This window comes from Phyllostomus discolor, chromosome 9 (genome assembly GCF_004126475.2).
Source record: "Phyllostomus discolor isolate MPI-MPIP mPhyDis1 chromosome 9, mPhyDis1.pri.v3, whole genome shotgun sequence".
Taxonomy (NCBI): domain Eukaryota; kingdom Metazoa; phylum Chordata; class Mammalia; order Chiroptera; family Phyllostomidae; genus Phyllostomus; species Phyllostomus discolor.
Window position 1 is genome coordinate 95,853,329 of NC_040911.2, and position 25,763 is coordinate 95,879,091.

The 25,763-nt window shown below is 53.7% G+C and overlaps 1 protein-coding gene across 18 annotated transcripts in view; it reads right to left on the reverse strand.

The window, feature by feature from the left end:
* Positions 1-25,763, reverse strand: part of ZMYND8 (zinc finger MYND-type containing 8) — a 115,974-nt gene that overhangs the window by 3,678 nt on the left and 86,533 nt on the right. For 8 of the 18 annotated variants that reach the window (XM_028523862.2, XM_036009921.1, XM_036009922.1 and 5 more), the window contains 8 exons: positions 23,812-24,321; positions 19,274-19,645; positions 17,146-17,336; positions 11,771-11,851; positions 8,830-8,908; positions 6,572-6,811; positions 4,481-4,647; positions 3,423-3,489 (listed from right to left, as the gene is read on the reverse strand). In XM_028523862.2, the coding sequence (XP_028379663.1) occupies positions 3,423-3,489; positions 4,481-4,647; positions 6,572-6,811; positions 8,830-8,908; positions 11,771-11,851; positions 17,146-17,336; positions 19,274-19,645; positions 23,812-24,321 (1,707 nt within the window). Of the gene's footprint in view, positions 1-3,422; positions 3,490-4,480; positions 4,648-6,571; positions 6,812-8,829; positions 8,909-11,770; positions 11,852-17,145; positions 17,337-19,273; positions 19,652-23,811; positions 24,322-25,763 lie in introns of all 18 variants that reach the window. The other 10 variants (XM_036009927.1, XM_036009925.1, XM_028523864.2 and 7 more) reach the window with 3 other exon arrangements.

The window sequence follows — 25,763 nt, forward strand, 5'->3', positions numbered from 1 at the left end:
GATGGGGGGCAGCGCCCCAGGCAGTCAGATCTCTCAGGGAGAGTCGTAACTAACCCACGGCCAAGGGCGGGCACAGAACGGGGGCGGGGGGGGGGGGGCCCAGCCGCATCCTCAGCTGCGATGGGCAGTCGGACACCAACACATAACATCGGAAACTGAAGAGTCAAAAATTACGGACATGAAGGAAGTCTCCAAAAAATTACCAGTAACAGTGGACAGTTTATTAGGAACTCACTGAAGACAGGATCAAAGGGGGAAAAAACAGGAACTCCCGGAAAGAGCAAGACCGTGCGAGAACGGCAACGTAATCCCAGCACGCAAACTCGGCCACACAAGGGCACAGCCTCCAGCGACCATTACAAAACAGAGTGCGCGTTCTCAACCTCAGTGGAGGGAAGTCCTGGGGGAGACGGTGGGGTGGGGCGGGGGCAGTGAGGGGGCAGAGGGGTCACCGGGGCAGGGGCCAGGAAGTGCTGCCCCCCCGCAGGCTGACAGAGTGAGAGCTCAAGAGCCAGAGCTGTATTGGACCAGGGGGACCGACCACACAGCACATACAATAGTGACGCAAGTAGCTTGGGACACAGTGAGAGGCGTCCTGTATGAGCCCAACTCGCGTCACTTAAAGCTGAAAATCAATGAGCAATTTCTGCAGATGAAGCGCAGGACCAGCAGCGCAGGGAGGAACATGACTCACCAACCGGAGGGAAGTATTAGGCGCACGGCGGCGAGGCTGGGCCCAGGCACTCATTTCCTGTCCGCTTTTATTCCCTCTGACTGTGCGCGCGTGTGATGCTTTATTCGAATCTTTCCATTGAGGGACAAGCCACAGGCCCACGCCCACCCCGAGGAAGTTCATGCCCCGACGAACCCTCCCTCCCTTCCAACTAGACTCTTCCCCTTCCCATCCCAGTCCCAGAAGCCTAGACCGAGCTCAGAAACCCCAGTGTTTTCTGGAGCCCGCTTTCCTCCATGAGACGTCATCTGCCCGCCACCAACACCAAGAGCTAGAAGTCAGTGTCCGAGAATTCCCAGGGGACCTGTCCACCGTGTTCACCGCTAACCCCCAAGTGCTGGCCCCAGAGACACTCAGCGCACTCTTGTTGAACCCTCTGCAGAAAGCCAGTGCCGAGCACCCTCCAGGAATCCATAGAATTGGGGGCCTTCCCCTCCCCTTTCCTGCCACCCCAATCCAGTCAACAGACTCCTGGGGACCATGTTCTCGCCCCCAATCCACCTGGCACCAAATCGCCAGCCTCTACCAGCGCTTCTTGCCTCCTCACTCCTGCATGTTACTCGGTTCATGTTCTTATTTCAACCTGCAGTGAAGCAGAACCCCAGCCCCTTGGACACCTGTGTGCTGTAGGTGACAGTCAGCCAGCTGTGGCCCAAACCCGGCCCAATGCCCGTTTGTCCAAACACCGTTCCACTGCAGCACGCCACACACACACGTGTATTCTCCATGTCTGCTGTCACCACACAACAGCAGAGTCGGGCAGCTGGGACACACAGCCTGCGTGGCCCACGCACCTTAAAATATTTACCACGTGGCCCTTCACCGTTTGACACCCCCTGGGCCAGGTGATACCTCTGTCACTTCCAAAATGGAACACGACGCAGCTCCCAACCACGGCCCTGTCTACAATCCTGCTCAAGGCAGCAGAGGCCACTCCCCACCAGGGCGCCAGCGGCCTCCCCAGTGCCGGATGCTCCCACCATTTTGCAGCGCCACGTGCTCCACAGCGCCCCCTGTCTGAAACAGTGTGTCTCCAACTGGGGCCTTTCTCATACCGCCCAGGCGATTCTGACACCTCTACAACCCTCCTACCTATTACTTAGTTCACGTTTTTATTGTAAACTCATTGTTAAATAAAACAGAATCTTTTCTATCACTACCCAAAGCGGGAAAAACCATGAATTATTTGTCCATGCGCAAAAGGCAATGCTATGAATAACAACGAAAAACAAATCAGTGTTACATTTGTCAGGAGGTACCTTGCCGCTCAGGCCTACAGTCTGCTCGTTCGCTCGCTCTCTCTCTCTCTCTCTCTCTCTCTCTCTCTCTCAAAAACGAAAAAATATCGCCCTGGCTGGCGTAGCTCAGTGGATTGAGCACAGGCTGCAAACCAAAGCATGGCAGGTTCAATTCCCAGCCAGGGCACGTGCCTGGGTTGCAGGCCATGGCCCCCAGCACCGCACATTGATGTTTCTCTCTCTCTATCTCCCTCCCTTCCCTCTCTAAAAATAAATAAAACCTCAAAAAAAACAAAAAAAAAAAAAAACGAGAAAATATCAAAGAAATGCAGAAGACAGCTCAGCGCCAAGCCGCACCTGTGCTCAGGTTCAATCGGGAGCTGAGGAGGAAGTCGGAAGGGAGTCACACTTTCAACAGGCGGTTCGACGGCGGTCAGTGCCAAGGCCCCATTCCCCTAAACTCAGTCCAGGCCACACCGCCGCCCCGTCTGGACACCCCCTGCAGGCCCCTCGGGAGACCTCCAGCCACCACTTCCTCCAGGCATCCACTATGCAAAAGTGGAACAAAAACTACTGAATTATCCAACAGAAAGAAACTGGATCTGAATGCTGGAAAACCCTGAAGCAAGCAGAATTGTCCTCAACGAAGACACCATCTCCAAGCCCTTCTGGGATGGCCCGAAACAGGTTTAGAAGGGTGCAGGGGACAGGCCTCCGGGCTAGAAAGGACAGCTCAAACTCACAGAAAAGAAAAACCAAAATTTAGTCTCGGAGAATCTCGCAATGCAACCTGCCAGGTTACCTAGTCCCTGAGAGGAAAGGTTTTTACAGAAAGATCATCTGCCTAAAACTCTTCATTTCCCCAAAGACTCAAGTGCCCTCGCCCACCAAACGCGGGTGATGGCACATCAGGAACCAAGGTCCACTCGGTTCCATGCGCTGCGGTCACTGCCCTAGGGACGGAGAGCTGCCCCACCTGAAAGCACGTCTTCTACCCCGGCCCAGGTCGGCAACAGCACCCCCTGTCCAGATGGAGTTTTATGTGGCTCCCCAACAAATAATAAATACAGCAGGTCCTCAAATAATGCCATATCCTTCAACCTCGTTTCATTGTAACATTGATGAGATGCCACAGGAACTTAATTCTTGTTTGTATCAATCAGCCTACAGTAGCACTGGTTTCGCTACACGTTGTCTTCCTTCAAGTGGCAGAACCTATCGACAGCATGAAGGGAGGACGTGGTGTGCTGGTCAGTCAAGAGGGGGGTCTGACGGCTGCCCTGCCCAGCCACTCCCTCACCCCCACTGACCCACCCCGGGCACCCCCAAGGATCCCTAAGGATCCACGGCAGTGTGAAAACCATTAACCCTTCCAGTTCTCTCTGAGAAAACGGCTTCCCCTCTGCCCGTGTGGAATGACAGCACCATTCACCCACCAGGGGGCAACGTACCAGAGCCTTGGTTGGAGCCTAAGAGAATGGAGGAGGGCGTCTCCCTGGAGCCAGAAAGGTCGAGGGTCTAGAAATACAAAGAGAGAGAGATGGACTCAAGGCACTGGGGCCGATGTAGCCCCCAGGGAGCCAGGGGATCCTTGGGGGTGCTCAGTCCCGCCCCCAAGGTGCCTTTGAACCCTCTGCCCGGCGAGCGCAGGCAGGGAGGCCAGGCAGCTGGGGTGGCCCTCTCCCTACGCCCCATCTGCAGACGGCTGGAGCGCAGTCCTGGGGCAGGCCCTTCCTCAACCCTGCGGCCTCGGCTGCCAGCACGCTCACCGTTCCCTCCGCATCCCTCCCTGCCCTGCCAGTCCTCCAGAGTTCTGCCGTATCCAAAACAGGAGGAAGTGTGTTACTCCAAAATTGTATGAATGCACCTCTCACTAGGCAATTGTATCGGTGACATCAAAGGGTTCTGACTGATGGGACCATGACCTTCCCCCCTAATCCTAATGCATCCTGAAATAAATGCAGGAGGACTGAAGAGGTGAGAAAGGATCACTGTGTCACCCGTGACAGTGTTTACAGACTACACGTCCCCCACACCGGGACACTGAGACAGGCAGCTTCCACTGCCCAGCACGGAAGCCACTGGTCACCTGCGACGGCAAATGTTAGAATAAAGTTAAAACAATCCAGGTCCCAGGTCACGCTGGCCACAGCCCAAGTGCTCACGCGGTCCCACGTGGCTAGTGGCTACCGCGCTGGGCAGGGCAGACATGGAACACGCCCGTCGTCACGGGAGGGTCTACGCGGCAGGGCTGGCCTACAGCTCGAGAGTCACCAGGGAGCGGCTGTCACGTCACACGCATGTCCGCGGGGACTCCGTGTTCCTCCGCCCCTGCCCGCGTGCCCACCGCTGAGAAGGCTCGTCCCCTCCTGCAGTCTGACTGCCCCACCTGGACGGCAGACAAACCTAGGCGACTTTGAGGGCTGGCAGGCATGGATGGGGACAGGTCCCGAGGCTCCGCCCGGCCCCAAGGATCAGTGTCCCTGGCCAGTGGCGTGCACACACTCACCGAGCCACCGCCGTCCTTGCTTTTCTCGGCGGACGTCTCCTTGTCTTTCGAGGTGCTGGCTGTTTCCGGGGGGGCTGCCTGCGTGCTGGAGGAGGTCCCCTGGGATGATGACTTGTTTAGTGTTTCCGTGTTCACCTCAGTGTCTGCTTCCTGCTGAGGGGCGGTAGCTGGGGGCGAAGGGCAGAGAAGCCACACGTAAGACGAGGAGGGCAGTGGCTTGTGGGGACCCCAACTATGCCGGGGGCCGTGCCACTGCCCACATGAGCTGTGACAGAGGCAGCAGCCGCTCAGCCCCAGCCACAGTGGCCAGACCCCCAGTCTTCCAGAAGCTGCATCCAGATCTTGTGTGAAAATATGTCATTGTCCCTGGCTGACGTAGCTCAGTCGATTGAGTGCAGGCTGCGGACCAGGCATCGTAGGTTCAATTCCCAGTCAGGGCACATGACTAGGTTGCAGGCCATGGCCCCCAGCAACCGCACATTAATGTTTCTCTCTCTCTTTTTCTCCCTGCCTTCCCTCTCTAAAAATAAATAAATAAAATCTTTAAAAAATATATGTTCATTGTTACAGTGTCTCATGCTTCACTACATCCTTCTGGAGATGGAAGCATATCCATGGAATGCACGAAGGCCAAAACCAGGAGCCAGCTACTGCTCACCCAGAACGGCAGCCCTCATAGACTCCAGGTGTCGACCTCCATCAGCCCGTGGAACTGCTCCCGTCCCAGCCCAGGGGAAACCAACCCACGGGAAGCGCGGCATGACGTCAGGGGCGCGGGCCTCGGGAGGCAGACGGCACTTGGACAGGCGGGAACGGAGAGCGTGGGAGAGGAGTTTCGGAAGGATGGACACCACGAAGCCGCACCGAAAGGAAAGCCGAGGGAGGCTCTGGCCATCTCGTAATAGTGAGGGGGGTCATCAGACACATTCCAGAACTTAGGGGGCCTCAACGGTCCCGCTGGAAGAGATCTAAACCCGCGATTAAGAAGACATCGCCCTCAGGCAGGTTAAAGGACACGGTGCCGTACTGCTCACAGCTGCCTTTTTAAAAACAACAGAACGGAAGGGCAGGAGGGAGCGGGAGTCGGCAGCCCAGTGCCCCCAGTTTTTGTGAATGAACTGAAGGGGAACGCGGCCACCCCTGCCATGCACACACTGTCCGTGCGGTGGCAGAGCCGAGCAGTTTCGACAGACCACACGACCCACGACCCTCGAGGTCGTGCTTCTCCTCGCGCTTGGTCGTTTCAACATCACCCTGGGAAATTTTGCCAGTCTGCACATACCCACCTTGTCACATTCTCCATGTCACTTTGATTTAAATATAATCTTTAAAATGGAGGCTTTCACTTCTAACCACATGAAGCTAGTAGTATCATTGGCCGTAAGTAAAAGTTAGCTGTAACAATTACTTTTAGGACACTGTGGATACATTCTAGATGGACAGCGTCTCCTGGCCTGGCACCCGCTTGCTCCAGGTTAGAGATTCCAAGAACGGATTCCACACCAACACTCCCTTATTGGCATCAGAACTGGGAACCCTAACTATGTAAAGCCCAGAGTCTGGGATTGCCTAAAATGCAGGTTTTCTCCACTTCAGAGCCACTGGCACATCAGGCCAGGCGCCCCCGCTCCGTGTGGGCTGCTGCCCCGGGCACTGCATGGGGTTCCGCAGCACCCTGGCCTCTACCTTCCAGGTGCCAATAGCGCCCCCATCTGTTATAAGCCCCACACATGTCTGCAGTCATTGCCAACTTCTTGGGGGACAGGACTCAAAGATGGCCCCCAGCTGAGAACCACTGCAACGCACACGGGTCTAACGTCACCTGGGCTGTCACGACAGCCCCATATTTGGCAAACGACACGAAGGTTCGAGACACCTGAACCTCGAGTCTCTGCTACGTGTGGCGTGCACGCTGCTGTGTGTGTATGAGACACACAGTGTGTGAGTGAGAGTGACGAGGGGCTGGGCAAGCTGCCCCCACCGCATGAGCACCCCCACCCACCGCCCCTGGGGCCCTGCGGTCCCCCCCCACCCCCCTCCCCCGCTGCACCCGGGCCGGGCCGGGACGGGACGCCCTGCAGCAAGGCGTACCTGACTGGGTGCAGGACTTCATGTGCTCGGGCCAGTGGGCCTGCTGGCAGGGGTAGTCGCAGTAGCTGGTGTTCCAGCAGCAGTAGAAAATGGCCTCCTTCTTGCAGTTGGCACACCACTGCTTCTTCTTGGTCTCGTCCACGGCCTGCTGCTTCTCCAGCTCCAGCTGCTTCTTCACCTCGGCGATCAGCCGGTCCCGCTCCTGCTCCAGGCTCTGCCGCATCTCCGCCATGGTCAGCTCTGCCGGGAGGGGGAGGACACTGGCCTCATCACCTGTCCCCAGGCGTGGGCTTGTTCAGGGCACATCAGACGTGAGTCCCAGCTCAGGGTGCCCCGGCTGTGTAGCCCCGCCGTCCCCCCAAGCCCCAACATCTTCATCTGGAACATGGGCACCTGACTGCGTGGCTAAGTTAACTATGACAGTAGGATCGACAGCTCAGTAACAACACAGCGGGAACGACAGCCCCTCAGTGGTTCGGGGGGGGCCCTTCCAACACACCCTAAAACAAGGGCCCCTAAACTCCCTCTGAATTGTATCACAAGTAAGTACAAGCCTTTTCTTCTATAGAATATTTATACAGCACCTCCTATATGCCCTGTTCTAAACACTTTGTAAATATTCACTCATTTAATCAATACACCAATCCTAGCAGGTAAGTACTACTATAGTACCTTTTCCACAGGGCAGGAAACTGGGACACACAGCTAGTAACTGGGGCAGAGCCGGGACTAGAACTCGGACACGCTCCCTCTCGGCCCGCCTGGTGGCAATAAGGACATCGAGCAGACAGGGCATGGCGGCTGACATGATGTTCATAGGGCATCCAACTACTCAGTCTGCTAAGCTCTCTCCTAATTTTACTTCAAACAATTTAAGTCCATTTGCAATCCACTGGGGAGCGACCTGAACAGTCAAATAAAAGCTTCCTCAATTCCTTAAGATCCTCTCTCTGAAATTAAAACAGGACGACCTTTCCGAAACAGAGCAGTCAGGAGAATGAATCCCTGGTAAGGAAGACAACCCTTCTGGCCAGAATCCTTGCCACCACTCGAGACCACCTGCAACCAGGGGCCGGCTCTGGTCAGCCCACCGGTGGTCCTTATCCAAACGCTCAGTCACTATTTGAACCTGGAAAGCCTTTGCATAAAAATAGTTTGACTTGACTAGAAAAAAAGAAGCAACATCCAAATAAACTTCCCAAATGGCAACAAGCTACAGAGTTGGGGGGATTCCCCTCTGGGTGGCCCCGTAAGGATCTGAATTTGCAAGGCGTGAGTTCACCGTCCATCACCGGTGAGCAGGGGTGCACGACCGGGTGTGCCTTGCCAACCAGGAGCCTACGGCTTCCCGCATTCGGACTCTGCGGCTGGTGCTACGTGCGGGTCTGACACCTGCTCTACCTTTGGGGGAAAACCCTCCGACAGTGTTTACACAGAATGGTAGGCGAAACAGCCGTCAGTCCGATGCAGGGACCCACAAAGTAGCTTTGTCTACAGTGTGGGGGGCACGGAGTATTCCAGACTCAGAGACAACACTCAGCACTCACTGGTTAAGGGGGGAAGTCTGGACTTGAATCCTGGCTCTGTGATTTTACACAACTTCCTTAACATGCCTGCGCCTCTCTCAGTCTGGCCTAAAAACTGGGATAGCAAAGCCCTTGATCGTAAGAGTTTCGGTAAGAATTAAACTGGCTACTTCATGGAAGAGCACTTAAAACGGATCCTGGCACAGAGTAAAGAGGTTAATAAGGAGGAGCTGCTAGACTGTTGCTGCTATTACTTCGATGCTGAGGCTGGTGTTTTGCAGAGAGGAAAGGAGGCACGGCGGTTCCTTGGTGCTCCTCACCGATTCGTTCCGGAACTCGTGACGAGTGCCGAAACCGACGAGTACTGAGCACGCAACGAGGACGAAGCATGTTCTCTTGTGGGGCGGCGCTGTGACTCACACAAGTTCTAACAAGTGCGACAAAACCCAGGCAAGCGCCAAGTGCTGAAACACTCTCTCGTCAAAATGGGACGAGTACAGGGTTTGACGAGCTCAGCAGCCGACGAGTACCAGGTATGACCGTGCTTTAAAACTGGCTTTTAGACCCGGTTTCTCCAGGCTGGACTCCCCCGGAGTCCGCGGTCTCCCCAGGAGTGGTACTACCTACCCCAGGCCCACATTTGCCTGAGTTCACACCTGGGCCTGACTCGGGAGGTGCAGAGACGGTCATACCCGGACCCTGCCCAGTGCAGACCCACCCGCCAGGCCTTACCCAGGTTGTGTTTCATCTCGGACAGCTCCTGCTGGTGCAGCCACTGCAGCTTCTCGATCTCGATCCTCAGCCTGCGGATCTGCGGGAAAGAGTCGGAGTCAGACTACAAGGCAGGTCTGGGTGCGGTTCACCAAGAGATCCCAGGAGCTCGACCTCTCACTGGCTGCGAGGAATTGAAAACTGATGTAAAAAAAAATAATAGAAAACTTCCCTAACTTGGGGAAAGAAATAGACATACAACTCCAGGAGGCTCAGAGGGGCCCAGACAAGATAAACCCAAAGAGGTCCGAGCTAACGCATATCATCATTAAAATGCAAAAGCCTAAAGAGAAAGAGAGGGACTTCCGGCCAAGACGGAGGCATTGGCAAACACACTGTGCCTCCTCGCACAACCGAGATAGGGACAACAGTTTAGAAACAGAATAACAACCAGAAGTGACAGAAAATTGAACTGTATGGAAGTCGGACAACCAAGGAGTTAAAATAGACACATTCATCCAGACCGGTGGGAGGGGCGGAGTCGGGCAGCCGGGCGGAGAGGGGCCACGTGGCACAAAGAGCTTTGGGACCGGGCGTGTAAGGCCGCAGCGGCAAACCCTGGGCGCGCAAGCGGCAGCTGGCAGACCCCGGCCGAGGGGTGGCCACCGGCAGACCCAGTGAGGTGGGGATTGTGAGGCAAGGGTCCCAAAGCTGAAAAATAGAGCCTTGGGGCACTGACTGAAAACACCTGTGGGGGTTGAGGCGCAGGGAGAGGCTCCCAGCCTCACAGGAGAGCTCGTTCAAAAGGCCCACAGGGTGCACAAGCCCACCCACGCGGTAATCAGCACCTGAAAGGTCCAGTTTGCTTGGGGGGAGCGGTGGAAGGGTCTGAAATCCGCAGAGAGTGGAGCGAGCGCCATTGTTCCCTCAGATCCCACCCCAAATGCAGCGTCACAACCCAGCGACTACGGTGCCCCACCCTAGTGAACACCTAAGGCTCCACCCCTCATACGTAACAGGTGTGACCAAAGGGGGGAGGGGAAATGGCTCTAACAGAGGAACAAATGGAAGCCCCAGAACTGATCATTTTAAGCAACCGGGAGACAGCCAACCTATCAGACGCACAGTTCAAAACACTGGTGATCAGGATGCTCACTGAATTGGTTAATTTTGGTCGCAAATTAGATGAAAAAATTAAGGCTATAAGTGAAATGAAGGAAAATACACAGGGAACCAATAGTGATGGAAAGAAAGCTGGGTCTCGCATCAATGGAGTGGACCAGAAGGAAGAAACAAACAACCACACAGAAAAGAATGAATAAATAAGAATTTTTTAAAAATGAGGAGAGGCTTAGGAACCTCCAGAACATCTTTAAACGTCCCAACATCCAAATTACAGGGGTACCAGAACGAGAAGAGGAAGAGCAACAAGTGAAAGACTTATTTGAACGTATAATAAAGGAGAACTTCCCCAATCTGGCAAAGGAAATAGACTTCCAGGAAGTCCAGGAAGCTCAGAGAGTCCCAAAGAAGTTGGACCCAAGGAGGAACACGCCAAGGCACATCAGAATTAAATTAGCCAAGGTAAAAATGAAGGAGAGAATCCTGGAAGCAGCAAGAGATAAGGAGACAGTAGCCTACATAGGAGCTCCCACCAGACTGTCAGCTGATTTCTCAAATAGAAACTTTGCAGGCAAGAAGGGACTGGCAAGCAATACTCAAAATCCTGAAAAGCAAGGACCTAGAGCCAACATTACTCTACCCAGCAAAGCTATCATTTAGAATTGAAGCGCGGATAAAGAGCTTCCCAGACCAGAAAATACTAAAGGAGTTCATCATCACCAAACCAGTATTACGTGAAATGTTAAAGGGTTTCCTTTAAGGAGAAGGAAAAAAAAGTCAAAACAATATTGTTCACGTTAACAAAAAATGGCAAGAAACAGACATCTGTCAACAACTGAATCTAAAAATCAAAATCAACGAACCAGAACAGAAACAGACTCACAGACACAGAGTGTTCTGTCAGGTGCCAGACGGGAGAATGAGTGAAAAAGGTGAAGGGATTAATAAGTACAAACCGACTGTTACAAAACAGTCACAGGATGTAAAGTAGAGCCTAGAAAATATAATCAACAATACCGTAATAACTATGCATGGGGTCAGATGCGTGCAAGATTTACTGGGATAAACAGTAAGTTATAGAATGTCCGATCACTGGGGTGTACAACCAACTGTAACTGAAAAATCAAAAGTGATTAAATGTTAAAAAATAACGAACACCAATGAAGTACTGTGGCGGGGGGAGGTTTCTTTAAAGCAACACGTTCCCCTCTTGCTGGATGTCCCGACATAATCTGAAAGAGCATCGTATTAGCAAAAATATCAAGGCAATTCACTGATCCCTCGTGAAACCCCCCACACAAGCCTTTCTGTTCACGCTGCTCTCGGCTGCAGGCTTCTCGGGGCACCTTCCTGAAGATTCTCTGCCTCACTGAGAGCTAGCCCAGCCCTGCCGGACCCTCGTCGGTCCGTGGTTTTGCATGAGATTCCTGCATGTCTCCATCACATGAGCGGCGGAGGCCCAGCACACAGAGTCTTAGACAAAAAGGATCACTTGCATAAAAAAAGCCCCGTGTTCCGGAGAAGATCGGGGAGCCGATTTTACGCGCAGCAGAAAGACCTGGTTCCCAGTTTCTCCAGTGTTAACTCAGGCCCTGGTCGGGGCTGTTGCATGAAAAAGGAACGGATCACACACAGCAGGGTGCGTCCCCACAGTACAGCAGCCGGCCGGCGCAGCCAAGAGACACACACACCCTCCCCAGCAACCCCTGTCGGCCGCGCAAGCCTGGCACCGGGCCCGCGACCCTGGAGGGATGTTCGGAGACATGTTTTCAGGGGCCACCCACCCCACAGCACCCACGAAACACTTGCAGCAAAATCGAGAGCCCGTGTCCTCCCTGACCTCGGCTATGGTGCTTCCGGTAGTGTTTTTAGAAAGGTCGTTGTATATTTCTGTCATCGTCCCTTTGATGGCGTCCATCATCTGAAAGACAGAGAGAGAAACCTTCAGGCGACTGCTTCCCAGAGGCTCTTCTCGAAGACACGCCTGTATCTAAACCCTTCCTATATAAAGCGGCGGGTCTCAACTGGGAGCTCAGGATTGGTGGGGGAGGGGTGGGGTGGGGGAGGGGTGAGAGGCGGGGGGAGGGGTGGGGTGAGGGCGGCTACTGACATATACTGGATAGAAGTCAGTACATGCCCTGAACACTGGGGGGTACACCAAGCAGCCCCCCACGACGGAGCATCACCCAGTCCAAAACGTCGCGAGTACTGAGCCGGAGAAACCCTGGTATCAACCAGAATAGGGACCACCCACAAGTTCCCCGCCTCCTACTCCAGGAAAAACCTCACAACCGTAAAGCTAGTTTCTGCAGCCACGGGATAGACGGAAAAGGCTGAACTTGGCCCCCCGCTGTGTCCAGAGCGGCCAGCACAGCACAGTGGGTTCAAGGGAGGAATTGTTTCGTTGCGTTGCTGTTGTTTTTCAATTCTTTCCCCTTAAAAATAGAAACCACCATCACTTTACTGAGCTGTCACTGGTATCCCCTACAGTTTGCCCCTTCACAGTGTACAGTTCAATGGCTCCCAGTGCATTCAGAGTCCTACTTGCATCCCCACGATCCATTTCAGGAGGGCTTCATGACCCCGAAGAGATGCTCCAGTCCTCCTTAGCTTTCACACGCCCCAAGATCCCTATCGCCCCGCACTCCCGAGACCCACCAATCCGCTTGCTGTCTGCGCGGATTAGCTCGGTCCAGAGGCTGCACGCACCCGGAGCCGAACAACACGTGGCCCTCCTCCGGACGGGCTCCTTGGACGTAGCACCCTGGACTCACGGCTGTATCGGTGCTCCGTGCCTTTTTATGGACCAAAAATATAATCCACTGTGTGGGTGCAGCTAGGGTGTGACTTTAATGCCCGTGAGCAGTGCACCGCCCCTCCAGTTTAACTAACTGAGCCCTGAGGGCACCAGCCAGGGTGTGGCATCAGCCAGGGTGTGGCATCAGCCCCGGTCCACAGCGGACACCCAGGAATCGGACAACCCTGTGCGTCTGCAGGGTTGTCCTACCTCCTCCCACGACTGGCTGCGGCCTGAAAGCGGGGCAAAGGGCACCCTCACTCACGTCTGGTGCCCAAGATCTGTCCCAGCACCACCTCACACCACCCACACCCTCTCTGAGGCTTGGTGTACCCATGTGGGAAGCGAGGATGGTGACAGTGGCCCCTCGAGGGGCATGCACAGGATTGAACAAGCAGAGGGTCTCACACAGACTGCAGCCCAGCACCTGCCACACAGTAGGTGCTCATCTGATCTTTACAGAAAACCAAACCCACGTAAGCATGTAATTATGAAAATGCTGCCAGCCCCTGAAAGAGTAACAACCCCAAGTTCACCCCAAAACGGGATGGGGGAGATGAGGAAAGGATGTTGTGGGGATCCCCGCTCCCCGTGTGCCGGGGAGCCGCAGTGGGATGCTGCCAGGAGAGCCAGTGAGCACTGTGTCGCTCGCTGTACGTGGGGTCATTCTCCGCAGCCCCCCTCACCCCGCCACACCGTCCCCGTGGATTTAAAATGTGAAAATGAAACTGCTTCACGTGAAAACCCCAGAAAATGGATGAAAGTCGATACTTGTCCCTAACGCCACAGTTGCATTCCAGCCTAAAGAAGTCACGAGTCTGTGGACTGACTTCCACTCTCACTCCCAAACATAGCCACGGGCTCAACGTCAACGAGGAGCGCCCTGCTGCCAAAACACACAGATCGGGGTCTTTGGCTCGGGGTCACCTCGGAGACAGGGAAGTCCGTCAGCTCCAAAAATACGTCACTGTGTTCACTTTCTTCACGGCAGAGAAAACGGCTATGGAAAACAGCTATTGAACGGCTCTGCTCGAGCAGAAGGGGCGGCCGCGGGGGCCAGCTGGGCGAGGACCACTGGCAGACCCGGGGCTGCATCCTCCTCTGTCTGCAGACAGCGTGGACCACATCGATGGGAGGCGATACAAGGGTCAAGTACAAGCAGAACAAGAGACCATTTAGGCAATTCCAGGCACCTCCTTAAATCAGTGATGGAAAAATGAGCCCCCTGTCAACTGCCTGGAAACTCACGTGCGGATCCTAAGTCGGGTTTGGTGCCATCGTGCCTTTAACACTTGGATGACAAGACCAAATCTCTCCCTTAAACAAAAGGAGTGACAGGGAAGAGTATCTGGTGAGGGCAGACTTAAGTCTAGGCCCACTTAAATAAAATGTAATTTAAGTAATAACGTTAAGTCAACACTAGTGCAGGTGCAGAACGGGTAAAGGCAGAACTTGAGGACGGCCAAAAATAGCTGGCATTTGAGTCGTCCCCTTGTGAAGTCTGGGGACTCAGTCACGATGCACACATGTTATTCAAAAGGGCACAGACATGCTAAAGAAGAGATCAAGTTATCCCCAAGACTGGGTTCTGAGGATCTCTTTAGGTATCGCACCGTAAGTAGGATTGCTTTCAAAAGCCACGTGCGAAGCACAATCGGCGTGTGGACCCATCCAGACATCCGCAGTCAGCAGGCTGCGTGAGAACTCACAAACCAGCTCAGAGCCACTCCCTGGGATCCTGGCTGACACCATTCACATCCCAGCGCAACCCTTCACCGACTATGTGACCCTAGCCAAGTTGCAGAGCCTCTCGGGACCTCGGTTTTCTCATCTATAAAACAGAGGCAAAAAAGCACCAACCTCATCGACTTGCCAGTAAGACTGAGTGAGCAACGTGCAAAAAGCGCTTACAACAGCATGTGGCCCCGAGTGATAGACGAGCCAACCTAAGCTACTGCTGGTGTCACCTTAGCAACAGACAGACTTGGAGATGGCTGGCCCGGTGACCTGCTTCTGGCCACAGAATACGGCTAAGATGAAGGTGGCCAGCTTTGTCTCTCACTGGCTTTGATGAAGCAAACCGCCATGTCCAGGCGGCCCATGCAGCATTGAGCTAGACTGGCCTCCAGGCCACAGGAGCTGGGAACAGAGCCCGAGGAAGTGGGTCCCTCCCCTGTCAATCTCCGGGAGAAACCCCAGCCCTAGGAGACACCAGGACTGCGCTTAGCCAGAATGTCTGAGGCCGAGGACTTGGCTGAGCCTGCCCCACAGAGACGGGGAGTTAAGAAGCTTGCGATGTTTGGAATTGCTACACTTGGTAGGGATCTGTCATGCCACAACAGGTGACTCCTACACCTTGATAGAAATTTTTTTTCACGGCCATCAAAAACTCAGTGGTAAAAAAATGATGTGCAAATGGGTGTGTATCTCACGCATCCAGAACTAAAAAAGAGTCCACCTTTAACGCAACGTAATAGCAACTCTTTTCCTCACAAAGGAGACAACTATTCTTAAGCATTTTCACCCATTCTCTCTATAGACTTGAGGGTTTACTTATCAGTAACTCACTAGTAACTGGCTCACTCTTAAAGAGTAAATTATCATTACCTACTTCGTAATTTATGAAGTACTTCGTAGATTATTACTCGTCAGCTACAACTGACAGTTGCTGACACTAACACACCCGTGACAAGGACTTAGGGACAACACGCACTCATGCACCAACCGCACCAAACCGCCTCCTGGGTGCCAGGCCCGCTGGGGCCCTGGCTGTGAACAGAGCCGACCACCCCCTGTGCTCGTGGAGCTGACATTCCGACAGGCATTCCTGCCGCCGAGCTATCGAAACATCCCTGTGTGTCACTGAGCACCCTTGGGTGTCACTGAGACCTCCGACTCCTACTTGCCCGAATCCAGCAGAAGCATAAAAGCAGTTGGCAAATCAAGAGAGAAAAAGAAAGAATGCAAGCGTGCACAGGATGGGACGCCCACCCGCCCACCCCTCAGCAAGGGCTCTGTGCCCCAGGGTGGGGGCCGGGGGGTGGGGTGGGAGCTCTTTCCAGCTCCTGCAAAAAACTGGGCGCAGACGTCACACCTCGTCAAGTCTCATGTTTAAGCCTCTGTCACTTGGGTTCCACGTGGCTTCTAACAGCAATACCCACCAACCCCCAGTCGTTTGTTAACCAAAGGAACAAAAAATCTGTCCTTAACGAGTGACCTGGATTCTGGAGGGTCCCTTGGAGGCTGCGCCACCCATCTTCCTGCTGGGCCCTGCCATTAGAACCAACCCCCTCCTAGAGGAAGACTCAAGTCTATTGTACATTTCTCCACTTAGACGCAACTTCGGACCCAAATGTTACCTTGTAGTCTTGGAGCTCCTCAGTACACACAGGGTCTGCCCTCCTAAGCAGCCCTTAAGACCCACGAGGTCACGACCTGTCGGGAGCCGCCCTGCCTGCTATCAGAAGCTGTAACCCCCGCCTAGGCTAAGGCCGAGGGAGTGGCCTTGGACCATAAGCCAGCAAGGAGACAAAAGCTTATCTCCCTAGCAGGAGCACTGCTTCTGCTGCTTCATTCATAACTGAACCCCAAAGCTTGGTCGGTTAGCCAATGATGGGTAAGATTCCCCAAGGGGGAACGACCTAAGACAGGCACGATCACGTGGGAGGCCCCCAAGGAAGGACTCTGGGGGCTACAGCAAAAGGGGGTAATGGGCCCTTGCTCCTCAGCTTTGACATAGCCTGAGTCCTCATCCTCTGGGAGAAAATCTCCTTATCTCTTGGTTGCCTTAGTTCCCTTGCTCCACCTAAGCCTGAAACAATGACAGGGTGGTGCAGCTCTGTGCTGGAAAGGGCGGGTTCCCTGGGTGATCAAGCCTAAGAAAGAATATGTAAAATCCTGTGAAACCTGCTTTGTTTAGAATGCTCTCAGTTGAATGATAAGGGTCCAAGGAGGAAGTAAGTTTGTTCCTCAAAGTTTTACAGCTCTTTGACCTGGACTCAAAATAGGCCCTCAGACTTCCTCGTTACCTATCGTTTGATCCTTACTTCCTAGCACTGAGTAATGAGCTTTTACCTGAATTCTTATGCAAAGGAAACCAATAAAAAGCCTCTCCGAAGGGGGAACAGGATGCTCTCCCCACCAGGGAGGGTGGCCAAGCTTGTGCTCCCCACATGAGGAGTGGCCATGGCGTCCTCCAGGAGAGAGGGTGGCCAAGGCGCTCCCCACGTGAGGAGTGGCCCTGCTTGTTACTATTCCCCCACAGGACCTGGTTGTCTCTGTGTATGTTTTTCTCGCTTGTTGACGAACATACACAGCCAAGTTGGGTACTGCTGGCCGGTGTCCTCCACAACCACCCGACTGGCTTTCATCAGGACGCCCGGCCCCGACGCCCCCCCGAGGCGCCCGCTGGCACTCACTTTGCTAGTGTACTTGGCGATGTCCGCGGCGACGTCGGCGGAGGCGGTGGCGATGGGAAGGTCTGCGCTGACTGAGGACGCGAGGGTGCTCGTGGAGCCCGAGCTGGTGACCAGGGGCGACGACTGGGTGGTGGTCACCAGGGTGATGGTGGAGGTGGACGGGCTCTGCGTGATCTCCTTCTGCTGGACAGCTGGGGAAACAAAGGCCCCCGGTCACCCTGCTGCCGCCGGAGGGGCCCGTTCCCAGCACGAAGCGGGGGTGAGGGAGTGGGGCCTGAGAGGCACCCCCGTGAGCTTTTCTACCTTCGACAGGGACTCTCTCCTCCACCAAACGCTGGCCGGGCTCCTCTGAGCCCTTTCTTGATTACAACCCTCAAACTTGACCTAGAGAGGCTTGAACAAACGCTAACACAGCTTCTAACAGCTCAAGGCAACATCCCTCGGGTGACCCCAGCCCCGCTTAAAGTGTCTGCCTGAGAAAACTCAAGGCCCCCAAATAATCGGCTGTCCCATCCAATACCTAAAGGCAGGGCACCTCTCTCCCAGTGTCTACAGGAAGGTAGGAGCCTGACTTCGAAAGGCGTAATTAGCAAACCCCAAAGGGTTTCCCACGGGCCATCCCCCATCTCCCACTCAGTGTACGCTTCCCCTTCCCCGACTCTCCTCAGTGCCCACTGGCCCCCTCCTGACCCCTCCTTCTCCCCTTAAACGCCCAGCCACCCCTGTACACACCCAGGTGACTTCAGTTCACAGTGCACATTTCCCTACTGCAACAGTAAATCACTGACGCAGATCCCGTCCGTACCACTGCACCCAGCACCCCGCTTGGGTGGTCTGACACAGACATGTGGACTCTGCGCACCGGACCACCATCAGTGAGCCTCTCCTGGCCTGCATTCCCCTGGGGAGGCTGTCCCGCCGACGGGGTAAGAACACAGAAGCCGGGGACAGTTCCTCCCAACCTTACAACCCCTTGGTGGTGGGCTCTGGCCCGCCGACTCTGTAAACTAGGAGATCAGTCCAGCTCACCCCAACTCTGCCTGCCCAACTTTCTGGTCTTCCTGCTCCCCCGTCTTGGAAGGCTTGCACTTGCAAGCTCTGGCTGCTGCCTTCCACCCTCCTGTCCTGAAGCTACTCCCGATAGGGTGCACTCACAACACCGGAGTTTCCAACAAGGAGCCCAACCTTCAAGGGTCTCAGTGCAGGGTTCCCGTGGAGTAAGACCTATGTCGGTGCTCACGAAGCTGGGCAAACAGGCACCCCTGTCCAGCGAGAACTCTGCCCCTTCATTGGCTCCCCAGGGAGCCCCCTGCAAGGCTGGAGGATATTTTAATTCTGCAACTTCAGCAAATGGTGCCCGAGGCTGGCTCTTCCTGTGGGTGTGGCTAATCCCTAGTCACTAAGGTAGCCCCAGCTACCGATTTCTCCCTGTACTCTTTCGAAAGTACCGCCAAGAGGTTTGCAGGTATGCACGGGAAACTTACACGAAGGTATGCGATGCAGCACTGCTTACAACAGGAAAAAACTGGAAGCAACCTAAATGCCCATCAGTAGGGGAGCGCTCTCAATAAACTATGGAATACTACGCAGCAGTCAAAAAGAATAAGGTAGGGCTATTATGTACTGACATGGACGGATCTCCAAAACATGCTGATGGGTGAAAAAAATGGTACCATTTTTATGTTTTAAAAAAAGAAAAAAGGAAAAAAAAAGTAGTATTTTCATGAAGAGTCATATATATGTAAATATATATGCATACATGCATAAAAAAGGTTTTACAGTTAACAGCGGCCGCTGAGAAAGGGAGAACCATAAAATGAAAGATCAGTCCGTTGGGGCAGCAGACTTTCGTGTAAATATCTCGCCCCCTTTCTAAGGAGAATCCACACCACGTATTGTTTGTAAAATAAAAAAATAATTGTAAATAAACGGAAAAAAATCGAGCTGCAAAACAATTTTTAAAAATAATGCCACGTGGAATGTGTACGGCCCGCAGCATGTGACAGCCGGGAAACAAACGGGAACTGAAAAAAAAATAAAACAATGGTTTTGGTTTTTTTTTTTTTTCTCCTGTCAATGTGGCAAAAAGGGCGCGGGTGCCACGGAGAACAGAACAGGGGCTCGGTACCTTTCACAGCCTGTCTGGTCTGATATCTCGTCCCCTGGGAAGACTGAGGCTGCTGCTGCTGGCTTTGCGGCGGCTGCTGCTGGCGCTGCATCTTCTGCATGTGCCACTTTTGGGAGGACGTTTGAAACTTACTTGATGCGTTCCACACGACCCGCTGCACGGCCGGGGCAGTCTCCTTCGGTAAAAGCGGCCTCTGCTTTTTCACTGGGCTTCCCGTGGCGGTGGCGGCCGGGGCCGTGACCGTGGACGTGGTGCTGGTGGTGGCCGTGACCCCAGCCGTGGGAGTTTGGGAGGACGAGCGGGTGAGGACCGGCGTGTCGGGGGGAGACTGGCTGCCTGCCGTAGTGGCCAGTGGCGGAGCTTTAGCTACCGCTGAGGCCGGTGCATGGAAAAAACAAACAGAAAGTCACGTGACTGAGGTCTGCCTGCAGGGTCCTCCACGCCCGCCAGTTCTGGGGGGAAGCAACAGAAGGCCAGGAAGGCCCAGCAAGTTCCGTCCCCAAGGACGCCCCGAGGAGCACGCCCTCCTTCGATGAGGGGGGCCTGCTCACATCCGAGACCCAAGTCAGCAAGGTCGAGAACCCTGGGGGACACGGGTGAGCCAGGCCCAGCCCCTGCCCTCCAGCTGTCTGTCAACTCATAGATGAGGCAGTGGATGAACTGAACCACTCCCAAGTGTCTTATTTTCCAAAGTGAGAATCGGGTCAGCGCTTCAAGAAAGACCCAGCTGAATTAACTAACCCAGGGACAAAGAGAAACCCTCTGGCTAGATAAAGCAGGGACCGGGACGACCCAGATGGCTTCCCAATGGCCAAAGCCGAGAACACTGAACCACTCAGAAACAAAAGCACCCTTTTCACCTCGTCTGAGTCCCTCCAGGACAACGTCTCAGCGAGACGGAGCCCCAACACCCAGCCCTACAGGGAACTCCGCCCCAAGACCACAACCTTGCCCACACGATGGAATTTATCCAGGACTGGGGGACCTTGTTCTTGTTTTGGCTGTACTCGCTCCTGCCTCGTCGTGAGGTGCAGCACCCGACACTGGTTCACCTATTGTGTGGTGGTCAAGTTTAAGTCTAACATGGACTTGTTTTTTTTTTTTAAAGAGTAGGTTGCTTCCAATAAAAATATTAAGTCAATAATGATACGAGCAGGACTTGGGAATGGCAAAAATAACGAATGTGAATGCCTCAAATTTGAAATAAGCTACTTTATGGAGTATGTTTTCTGGGAAGAGCTGGATTGTGTGGGGAGAGGGTAGGATTCCAACAGGCCGGAGTGAGAATCTGGGGGGAACAGCACCCACCAAGACGTGTTGAGGGAGAGGGAGCCCCGCACTGCGGGTAAGTGAGGGTAGGCAGTGGGGACTGGCCAGAAGGTAGGTTAGAGCCAGCGGCACGGAGCTCGGTGGAAGGACTCCTCCGTATACGGGGTGGCGTCTATCACTGTGGGGGTGCCGGCCACCGGGGAGGGGAGCCTCCCCACAGAGAGGAGGCCCCAAGGACCCCACACACCACACAGGTGCAAGTCAGCCCTCCGCTCCTAGACAATGTGCCTGAACGGCAAACTCCTTCCATGAAGGTTCCGCCAGCCTTTTCAGAGTTATTGCACCCAGAAAGACACGCGCTGGATGCCTCTGAGGAAGACCTTGCAATGAGCTGTGTGGTTTAGAGTGCCAGGGAAAGTGAGAAGAGAGAAGCTGGCTTTTCTACCTGGGGGCTTTCCTGGGGGCTATCACATTGGGCTGGCGCTCCTGGTCCTCTGGAGAGGACAGTTCAGCCAAGTTCAAGGGCAGGGCTGGAAAGGGAATTCTTCCCACAGTGCAGAGTCCTCATCCATTCCCAGGACAACCTGCCAGACACCAGATAGAGCCCCTGCCCCTTCCAGGGGGACAGGTGGCTTTGAACTCAGCCCTTCTAAGTGGCCGCATGGGGCGGCTGACCTGCAGGGTTTCCAACCTGCAAAAGTACCCTCAAGGCCTCCCCATCTTCTGCCAAGTTACCAAAAAATACGTTGTTATTGTTGATTAACTAGCCTAATCCACACTCTCTCCACCCCCCTACCCCACCCCACCCCCCACACAAAGGACAACCACGAAAAGGTCTTTTTCGTGATCCAGATGTGTAACAGCAAACGGCAGGCTTTGCACACGGGCTACAGCTCTGCCACAATCATGCATCCTGCCCGTCCTCAAAGTGCTCTTTGGGGGTTTCCTTTAGACATTGAAGCATTTTAATTTCTAGTCTACGGGGTTCTGATGCTTTATGGAGAAGAAAAGAGGGCTATGGAAAATTCCACTCATCCCAGAAATTCAAGAGGGTCCGAGCAACCGCCTAGAGCCCAACAAAGGGCGCGTTTCTTGAAGGCCAGTACACCGGAAGCTGACCCATCCAATTCACCTACTCATTCCAGGGTTCGGTCACTGCCTTGGACATAAAGGAGGACCTTTTAAGAGAAAGACAGAAACTGCTGGTGTTGTGGGCATAGCAAAGGTCTCTAGGCGAGCTCCCTCTGCCTCTGTTCTGCGGTCACTGGCTGCAAAAGCTGTTTTACTGCCTGAAGCTTCATATTCTACACATAAGCCGTTGTTCTCACTGAAGGTAAGCTGGAGGTCATCACAGCACATTCCAAAATGCCTTTCGCTTAATAAATGTGTAAGGAACAACACTTTGTTGAAAAAAGGTGCTCTGTCTACTGCGGAGTCCAACATGAAGCCAATTCTTCAAGACCCAAATCACCATCAGGGGTTATGGATTTAAGACTAGTCGGTTTTGCCCCAAATGCTAGGAATCTGATCTAACTGAATCATGTTGTAGAATCATCTCCAGCTTCATCCACCACTCAGGGTCTCCTGAAGACATTTCCCTCAGAGAGCAGTGCAAGAAAGACCTCTCTACTTTGTTTAAGTAACTGAATTTTTTTTTAATTTTCTGGAACATGTAATGTTTTTAAGGAACTGTATTTCCCTTTTTGCTTCGAGTGCTGGGAAGCTCACAGCAAGACTGAAATAGTACGTATTTCCATATATAAACTTTCCTCAAACTTCTCACTATTCTGATTTTGTTTGCATTTGTCTCGTGATTATGTATTCTTGTCAATCTGTCGTAAGTCCTTTCTGGAAGAGGAACGGGCATAAAACCAATCAATCAAAAGATTGAAGGAAAAGAACTGGTATAAACATATCCATTCATAGGAGCATTGCCATCTGCACCCAAGTAGTCCCCCAAATGGAACAAATGCTACTCCTATTGTTCTCTGAAACATCAGAGGAGGTCCCGCCACGTGACTGCCTTTTTCAGAGACCATCCCTGCAGCTCAGAGAGGACCCGGGATGGTGGGGTGGTCTCTCTGTCCTTCAGTCCCACTCAAGTAACTGCCTTCTCTCCCTCCATCGTGCCATCCTGGCCTGTCTGGGTGACCTGCACGGCGGAGGGTCCCGAGCAGCTCAGGCTGGTGTAACCACAGAGCAAAGATTCTCAAGGCCCATCCCTGACTTGCCTTTGAACCGGCATTAGACTGAGAAATCCCCGAGGGCAGAGAACCCCGTCTCACTCAAGGGTACGGCTCAGAAGCCAGCTCCTGTCAGAGACTAGGCAGAGCCAAAACTTAAACCTGGCGGTCCCTTAAGTTCCTCGCCGAGTACATAAGGTTTTACGGCTGCGACCTCTCCTTTGTCCTCAGGCAATGCATCGCCAGGCCCCTCAGCTCATTCTTCATGACCTTCCTTGTGCCTGGTGGAATCCCCTCGCTGCCCGCTCGCCGAACCAACCGGACAACGCGCTGACTGCCTTGTCCACGGGAAGGACACCCTTCCGAGCATTCAAACACTCCTTCCAGGGTTAGGCCGACGTGCTGGGGCGATGACACTTCGGACTGCCACAGCTGGGCAGGTGCCACTGGAATCCAGGACAGCAAGACAAAGAACTACCTACCCAGCACAAAATGTCAGAAGTGCCAGTGCTGGAAAACCCTGGAACCAGGTAGACCAAGTGCCAACATGGTGGAGTATCAATTCAACTGCGCACTGTGTCACGACCCCTGGATTTCCAGTGCCCCAAGAAGCACCCGCTACTCTGGTACCCCAATTCTCGATAATGGCCTCATATTCTGTTAAGAAAACGCACTCTGAGATGCCTGGCCAGCATGACGGGGAAGAAAGGGAAGCCAAACTTACCAAGACCTTCAAAGCGAAGGCTTCTAACAATTTCAGCCTCGTCAAATGTCTAAATGTTGCCAAACACTTTAGGAAAATAAACTGACATACTGGGAAAGAAATTGCTGGAGCTAAAAATGCCTTGACTACCAAGAGCAACTACTACTTTCTGGGAGACTTACTTTTCTGCGCTCAGAATCAACCACGCTGGGTACTGTGCAGGTAAGAAGTGGGGGGACCCAGTTTAAGTCCTGGTCCTATGAGATAAGCAGCTAAGTGACCTCAAGCCAATCAAACTCCCGGGTCACAGAGCTTTGCTCATACAAATGAAAGGCGGCATTCGAACCCAAATCAAGAGAGCGGAAACCGGTTTAGTCACTTACCATCCTGCTTGGGAGATGGTTCTTTGGGTTCCTTCTTATTTTTCCGCCCCTCCCGCCCAGAATGGTCTTCTCCTAAATCTATGACAAGTTCGCTCTCCGAGTCGGAGTCCAGGCCCAAGTGGACTGTTGGGGAATCCATCTCGTCCTTTCCCTTCAGTTTATCTTTCGTGGGATGGGGCGAGGGCTTGGCTTTCTCCACAAAGTCCTTCTCGGGCTGGGGACTTGCCTTCTCCTTGGCTGAGTCTGGGTCTGCTTTCTCGCTGGGCGGCGACGGGCTTTTCAGCTCCTCTTTGATCTCCACCGGGTTTGCCAGTTTGGGCTTTTTTTTGGCAGCGGAGAGCTCCTTGTCCAGCCGGCTCCCCTCTTTGTCTTCTGCGTCTTCTGGCTCATTCTTGGACTTCTGCTCGTCGTCACTGATATACTCACTGTCGCTGCTGTCCGACTTCTCGGAGTCCTCCGAATCGCTGTGCTCCACGGCCGTGTAGACATCTTCCGAGATCTCATTGATGCCTAAATTCAAAAAGAAAACCCGGAATGTGGCGTAGTCACAAAACAAAGAGCAGGACCAAACACGCAAACATTTTCCACACCAAACGCTGGAAATAAAAAATAAAAATAAATAAAAAAACATTTCAAATTGTATCACAACTGGCCTGGTGGGGTTAGCAGCGACCTCCAGGAAGACATGTGACAAATGGCATTTATATTTGGAGAGGGTTTCAAAGATGGCATGGGACCAAACAACCCAAGCTTTGAATTTATCTGGAGCTTACTCTTTGCAATATTGGTGACTGGGACATGGAAAATGGGAGGGATGGAAGGGAACACCAGAGGTAAACTATTAAAGCTGATCCATTTTACAGAGGAGAAAATAGAGGCCCAGAGTAATCACTTGTAATCACTTGTCCTAGGACCCAGAGACAGCCAAGACAGGGGCAAGGCCCAAACCCAGGGGTGAGTCCAGGGCGCAAGGAGACAAGCCCAAGTCTCGAGCTGAGGCTGCGAACTCACGGGCCATGAGCCGCACCTGACCGGCCGACCCATCTGACCTGGGGAGCAACGGCTTGGCTCACGGGGTAGTTTATTGTTGCCTCTTGATTTTGAATTTGGAACTTGTTGCCCAATTCGAAAAGCAGGAAATTTCACACAGAAATGAAGACGGGGGGGAGGGGGGGCGTCTGCTGAGAGCGCAGACCTGGCCACTCTGGGGAACAGGCCTGCAAGGCCACCGCTGGCCCGGGCTGAGAGGCCACTGGCCCCGTCAGGTGGGGCGGCACTGACTGCAGGTGACCGGTGGCCCGCCCCTCTCGCCCTCTGCGCTGATGGAGAGTGGACGGCCGCTGTGTGCGTGCTGTTCGTCCACCGGCAGCGAAGCCAAGGGGAAAGACACGTACTTCCACGTGTCTATCAAAAGGGGAGAGGGACAAAACAGCAGGCGTGCCACGTGCACACAGATGATGACGGACAAAAGCGTATCTCTACCGGTGGCTCCACTTAACCCGCCTTTGTCTCCTGCTGCCAGCCAGGAGCGTCATCAGGCAGCAGGTGACTAATACTCCACCCTAAAATTTTGAAAAGAGAAAATCCCAGTCAGCGCTTTGTCCTATGCTCATTCTAGAGCAACGACGTCCTGACCCGGACACTGTGAAGACAAACTCGCACAAGGGCAGAGCCACGAACAGGCCTGGGCGCTCGACACCCGCAGAATCACTGGGGAACTACATCCGCCTCCCCCAGGGCTCAATCAGAAAGAGGAGATGTCAGCCCTGGCTGGTGTGGCTCAGTGGATTGAGCGCCCGCCTGCGAACTAAAGGGTTGCTGGTTCGATTCCCAGTCAGGGCCCATGCCTGGGTTGCAGGCCAGGTCCCCAGTAGGGGGCACGTGAGAGGCAACCACACCGTGATGATTCTCTCCTCCTTTCTCTATCCCTTCTCCTCTTTCTAAAAGTAAAT